The sequence below is a fragment of the Garra rufa genome, chromosome 5 (assembly GCF_049309525.1).
Source record: "Garra rufa chromosome 5, GarRuf1.0, whole genome shotgun sequence".
NCBI classification, from domain to species: Eukaryota; Metazoa; Chordata; class Actinopteri; order Cypriniformes; family Cyprinidae; genus Garra; species Garra rufa.
The window spans coordinates 27,810,483-27,817,470 of NC_133365.1; the positions used below are offsets into that span (position 1 = coordinate 27,810,483).

Genomic DNA, 6,988 nt, shown 5'->3' on the forward strand with positions numbered 1-6,988 from the left:
GATAAATGCCGTTCTTCTGAACTTTCTATTCATCAAAGAAACCTGAAAATTCTACTTCACTGTTTTCAATATAATAATGATAGTTTTTTGAGCAGCAAATCAGAATATTAGAATGATTTCTGAAGGACCATGAGACTGGAGTAATGATGCTAAAAATTCAGCTTTAAAATTACAGGAATAAATTACATTTTAATTTTGTTTTACGGTTTTTTTTTTTACTTTTTTTACAAAGTTTTTGCTGTACTTTGGATAAAATAAATGCAGGCTTGGTGAGCAGAAGAGACTTTAAAAAACATTACAAATCTTACTGTTAAAAAACTTTTGACTGGTAGTGCCTAAGGTAGCCTAATTTTAAAAGTTTTAAAAGATTTAGGGATCTGGAAAAATCATGTACATTCATAAACTCCTATAACTCCATAATAGCCTCTGAAATATTTCACTGGGTAAAAAATTCCTCGATTATAATCCAGTAATTCATGAACGACTTTATAACTCATACGCTAATACTGTTGTGAACAATGGTGGGCCTTGAAGTCAAAACGGTTGAGAACCACTTATCTAGAGCTTTCTTTAAAAGTATAACATGGACCAAAAATGTCAAAGACACTCAATCTTCAAAACATCTTCAAGTTTCAAAACATAACTGGATGACTAGAGATTTAGCTTCCAGACTTCAGAGTTAATTTTAGGACTTAACTTGTTGGGACTCTTGAGGTGTGTGTTCATATTCAAGGCCTGTTTTGCAGATGTCATTCCTCCTATTCAATAGATAATAGGCTTGAAAAGTACAATGCTTGAGTCATTATCTCCCTGTTAACTGAGAAACACTCCCCATGACCTCGAGCACGCACACAAACACAGCAGATCAGATCTCGCGTCGTGTGGGGGGGATTAGCAGAGTTCACACGTTATATGGCGCCTGTCTAAAAAGTATGGTTACTAAGAGAGATAAAAAATATTGAATGAACACCACAACATCTAAAAACAAACATCATGACCACTCTTCAAGACTCCAACTCTACATTAATACACACAAGAGGAGTTTCTATCCTTTCCTTTCCAGTCCTATTATCCTCTGCACACCCCGTCTTATCCTCTTCCCTTCCCGTCTGTTCCTCTCCACTCCTTTCCCACCTATTATCCTCTCCTCTCCCGTCTTATCCTCTCTCCTCTACACCTTTCTGTTCTGAACTTCCTTCTCGTCCTCTTCTCTCGCTCCCATTTTAACACAGTGTAATTTGGATCTGGGGCAAAAGCCCTGCGGTACCTGAAATAAGGCCACTCTCCAGGAGACCAGCACAGGTCTCTGTGTCTCTCTCTCTCTCATGCACAGGCACAAAAATAAATCATTGTAGGCCTATTTTCTCATCTGCACCAACTGGTGCAGAGAAAGAGAGAGAAAAGAGGGAAGTTGATCATTTCTGCAACTAAATTCATCAAAGGACAGATTTAAGGTTGGAAATTCTGTCTCCACTACATTATGACACAGTTGCCAATGCTTGCCAGAACTTGAGCTAGTCAGCAAGACCTTAGTAACTTAGTCTGACAACAATTCAATGTCCTGTTGAAGTGATTTCAGTACATTTCTAATGTTTTAACATGAAAACGAGCAAATACTGCACCACAGTCCTAATCTATAGATCAATCAAGAGGTGATTTATCAAAACAGTTAAAGATAATGTGAAGTTATTTATGCACAAGCAGATTTTCATAAGATATTCATGAGCCAACCCTACATACACTTTGTAATTTCACTACCACATTTGTGCACCTAACTTTTGAAAAATAAGTGACACCCATGATGATGGGTTTCAGTTTGCGAGGGGAAACGTGTCTTCCAGTAATATCTGGATGAGGTCACATGAACTTTCTGAATGTGACATTCAAGGTTGTTGACTGTCTCAGGGGAATTATAAAGTGGTACAAAAGAGTTATTTGACATAGTTTTAGTAGCTGAGAAGCTGAGCTACTCCTACAGATACATCTAAGAAAGAAAAAAAGCGAGCGAATATGAGGTTGCAGAGAACAAACAGTCTTACCTTGCAGCTGTTTGAAACGGCCCTCCAGGATGTTGGAATATTGCACCTGGTTTACAAAGGCAGCTGGTGAGAGACACGGCTCAGGTTCGCGCGGCTCAAAATCCATGTTTCTTCTCTTTCGCTGTAACGCTCTTTGACTGTGAACCGTCCCTCCAACCCTGACTCTCAACTTTCATCCAAAACAATTCGATCACTCCACAAGAGTAAAGCCAGGAGTCATGAGCATGGCACATAAAAAATAAGGTTGAAAAATGAAAACCAAGAAAACAAAAAAAGTTTAACTTTCCTCAAAGATTCAAAAAAAGTTGGGTTTAGAAACAGAAACTCTCCAGGTGAGCGCATGCATCCGAGCGTTACATCAGTGTTTGCTAAACCGCGCCATTCTGCTTCATCCGTTGAAAAAAAAAAAAACCTTCTTCCTTTAATTGACTCTCCCTTGCTTTCTCTCCTTTTTCTGGCAAAAAAGGAACCCACATGCAGTTTAAGTGAAGAAAAGGTAAGAGTAAAAACAAAATGTTCTTCTTTCACTGCTCTTCTCTTCTTCAAAAGCACTCTTCTCTCAATGCAAAACTCTTTTTGCTCTCTCTCGGCCACTCAGATAAGACTGAGTGTGTCTGTGCGCACACGCACACACACACACCTTGTTTGAGTAAGCTCGCAGAACTCAGCTCAGCTTCCTAAGTAAACAAAGCCTCCTACTCTCTCTCTCTCTCGGTTTCTGAGCTTTGGCATTTGCATAAGGTGTGTGTGGGAGGAGCAAATCCCAGGCTGAGCGAGCGAGAATGACAGACAGAGGGAGGGTGAGGAGGTGTGGGCTGAACCATTTCTGAAGGTGGACAGGGGGTGGAGTAGAGTTCAAGAGATGGATGTTTCAGAGGAGAGATGGCCGTTTGGAACCAGCCCCTGGAGGTGATCAGATAGTCATGGAATCATGAGCACTGCCTGGATTTTTATGTTGGGTAATATTACGTTTTAGTGATTTTTGTTTTCTTCTAATTGTCAGAAAGTCCCTCTCTCACTTTGAGCACGTGCACAGATAAAAATAAGACGTTAAGGCCGGAAGGAAGTACTTGAGAAAGACAGCACTCGCTTGTTGAGTCTTTCTTCCTGTGCAAGTGTGTGTGTGCTCCACCTCACACCCGTGAACTGCCAACATCGGCAGTGACAGTAAACTCATCTTGTATTGCCTCCAAATGAATCTGAAAACAGAATCTGTTATGTAAGTGCAGACACTTTATCAAGAAAAACCTTGACCAGAGCATTGAGCTCTCACAAATAGAACTGCAGCACACACACACACTTTCACACATGCAGTTTTTGTGTGTGCAGATTTAACAAGAGGAAGTGGTGTAATAAAGACCAGTCCAGTGGCAGGTTGTGTTGATTAGCAAGTGTCACCAGCAGCAACCATCAAAGACCAGAGGTCACAGGGCAAGCCATGGCCAGAAGCACTAGGCCAACAGCCAGCCAGCGTGTCACTGGAAGCACGCATTTTATCAAAGCAAAGTCCAAACTCACAAAATGGGAAGATGAGGAGGATGTAAACAGATAAATAAAAAGGGATCCAATAATACAATATTCTTACAATAACATACTGTTGAGGTCAAAAGTTTAAATACACCTTGCAGAATCTGCAAAATGTTAAGTTTTTTCATTTGTCGCGAGCGGCGCGACCCGACGCGACAAATGACATTAGAACCTATTATGCTGTCTACACTGGATGCGGCGCGACACGGCAAATCCCCGACAGTAATCTGCTGCCGCGTTCTATTATTTATGACGTGCTCACACAAAGTTTAAGGCTGCGTCCGAATTTGATTGAAATGATTTTCAACGTTCGCCTTGTCGCGTCCAGTGTAGACAGACTTTAGCTGTTGCGGCGCGGCAACTGTCGCGTCCGGTGTAGACACGCGGTATAGTGTTCTAAGTAGTTTAGAACGCAAGTTTATTTTGAAAAAAGAGCAACTTTTGGCATTCGCTCTACATACGTCATCCGGTATAATTGAAACGATTGGCTATGAGCTACGCACAGGCGCTTTTGATAGACATTCGTATCGCCCAATAAACGGCTCTGGGCATTCGTAAACCACGCCTCAAATACGAGAAAATGAACATGTGGTTCCCAGACCACGAATCATGACGAAGTCATAACGTGGTCTGGCGTTAGCCAGGCTACAAAAATGCTGAAAAACCAAAGAATTTGTGGGACCTGAAAGATTTCTCTGAAGAACTGCAGGTAGTTTAACTGTTCAGGACAAACAAGGGACTCATGAACAACTATTAATAAACAAAACTAAACAAAAAGCACAGTTGTGGATCATTTAGGTAACAACACAGTATTAAGAATCAAGTGTATGTAAACTTTTGAATGGGGTAATTTTTATAAATTCAACTATTATTTTCTCTTGTAGACTATATGTAAACGTCTTTTATGTGAAATATCTTCTTCAGGTCAGTACTAAATAAAAAAAAGAGATCCCTCTTATTTCGGTAAAATAATAAACATTTAGCAGCTTCTGCAAGGTCTATGTAAGCTTTCGACCTTTAACTGTACTTATTATGAATCTTTAAGTTTTTTTCTCTACTTGCCTTTAGTTGTCTGAAATCAGACAGCATTGACAAAAAAGCACTTGCTAGCAATGTAAAAGCAAATCAAACTGGAAGATAAATAGTGAAACGGAAGGTTTAATTTTCAAAAACTTTCGTTCAATCACACCCAAAATGAAAAAAAAAAAGTTCACTGTGGTTTTGTTTGTACAGTACGTCTTGCATTTCGTTTTAATAAATGGTTTTATTATACGTGTATTTATGTAATGAAAAAAGACATTGAGCGTGAGAGAAACAAAGAGGAGGACAGCAATGTCTGAGAACAGCTAAAGTTAAGTGTGTATGGGTGTGAGAGACATGAGCACTGGGCCTCTGAGACCCTCCTCGCCTCTCCTCTCCTCTGTCCTTCAAGAGCTTCAAAACACATTCTAGCTCAGTATTCTCAGTTTCCATTCCCCTACCAGCATTTTCAGGATTGAACGTTTTGCCTAAAGTCTATTTTGATTGATATGGTGGTTTTCACATGCTGGGTTTGAAGCATAAAGACAACAAAGAGAATTAAACTGCTCTCAAGTGAAACTCAATTATATAGACCAGCAGGTGTTGCTATCAATTCCATTAAGCCTCATGTAACTCATGTCTTTTTCCAGCCATTAATTACTTTATTCATGAAATATTTTACCTTTGAGAATTTCCCCAGCCTTGATATCCCTGAAGGGAGGTTTTGTCAAATTTAGCTAACTCCTGGGGACCATTTTGTCCCAAACACACACACATACACACACACACACACACAGAGTTGATGACAAGGTTAGGTTCTTCTCAGTCCCATTACATTCCCAGCGCACATATCCGTGTAGGCGGTTGGCTTTGAAACAATCCATCTTTTACATAATAATGTTATAAACACACATACACGTCAACTTGAATCACTTTTACTCAATAGCCATTTAATATTCATCTAAAAAAATACAGTTATATTGGCTTATATTAGTTGTATTACAATATGAAAAACATTTCTCTGGAGAAGGAGAGAAATGTCAAACATGCATTTTAAAAGCATAAAATTTGCAATTTACTATTACTATTAGATATTTGATGTAACCTAATACTAGAATATTTTTTTCAAATGTTAAATTTGTAATTTTGTTTTACTGTTGCATGCAGGCGGTGAATCATTTGGTGAATCTCTCCACTACCCAATGACGTTCAAATCTGCTGCTTTAAACGCAACTTTTAAAAACATGTATGGATTGATTAATTATGTGCCATGATAATATGCCTGACAAACGTGTTAAAAAACATGACAACCACAGTCTTTAAAAGAAACAAAAAAGAGATACAGCGGGTCATAAATATGACATTAGAAAAGCCCTGGGAGACAGTGAACGAGTGCCACAAGGTAAATAATAGCACTGGAAGAATGTGGATATCAAGTCACTGCTTGTCAAAAGATGGTATCTCACTGCACTTTAACACACACATCAACTGCTGTGTTACGCATTGACGTCTATATATAGAATGCCTTTTAAGCAATGTAAAACCATATTTCATACTCAACAAAAAAACACACTTGAAACTGCACAGGAATAGATTATCATGCGTACAGTTCACTAAGATCACTGCAAGAGCGTGTGGCGGGTGTTTGTATTAAGGTGGTTCAAGTGATCTTTTGTTTTTTCACATGTTGCCTTATGCCACCCTCTACTGGACGCAATCATATAACGCAACCTGTTGAAAAATAGCTGATAAAGCAAGCATGCAAACAAACACAGAAACACTGATCAACACAAACTAGAAGCACACTGGTGCAAAAACCAAACCTTGACTCGCACACGTTGGAATGAATAATGAAACTGACCTGCGAGAGCTTTAATGCGGGACCGTTCGAACAGACGTGCAGAACTGTTTTCATTATCCCACTCTGTTTCAGCTGCGATGTCCCAGCGGTTGTTGATGTCGTTGTACTGCTGCTGGATCTCAACGCTGTCAAAATCAGTCGGTGAGATGGTGCTCATGGTCTCAGCTGGAAACTCAACAGCTGCCCTGGAAATCAGAGAGGAAAAAAATGAGGAGATGACAAACTCATTTTATTAGAGGTCTCAGAAAATGTGACAAAGGAAAGATGGAAGATAGGATATCCATCACATCTGCATCACATTAATATAATTCTGTGCTTTATACTGGTAACGTGTTAAAAAAGTATGAAATTCAATCAAATATATTTGTGACAAATACTTTATAAAGCAAATCTTAAAAAATTGCTAAAGGCAGATTTAAAGGGATAGTTCACCCAAAAATAAAAATTCTGTCATTAATTACTCACCCTCATGTTGTTCCAAACCCGCAAGACCTTCGTTCATCTTCGGAACACAATAAAGATATTTTTTGATGAAATCTCA

At 39.1% G+C, this 6,988-nt stretch overlaps 1 protein-coding gene across 3 annotated transcripts in view; it reads right to left on the reverse strand.

Moving 5' to 3' along the window:
* Positions 1–6,604, reverse strand: part of sptbn2 (spectrin, beta, non-erythrocytic 2) — a 59,430-nt gene extending 52,826 nt beyond the window's left edge. For 2 of the 3 annotated variants that reach the window (XM_073839616.1, XM_073839618.1), the window contains exon 1: positions 6,448–6,604. In XM_073839616.1, coding sequence (XP_073695717.1) covers positions 6,448–6,604 — 157 coding nt within the window. Of the gene's footprint in view, positions 1–2,039; positions 2,150–6,443 lie in introns of all 3 variants that reach the window. The other variant, XM_073839617.1, reaches the window with a different exon arrangement.
* Positions 6,605–6,988: the final 384 nt, after the last annotated feature.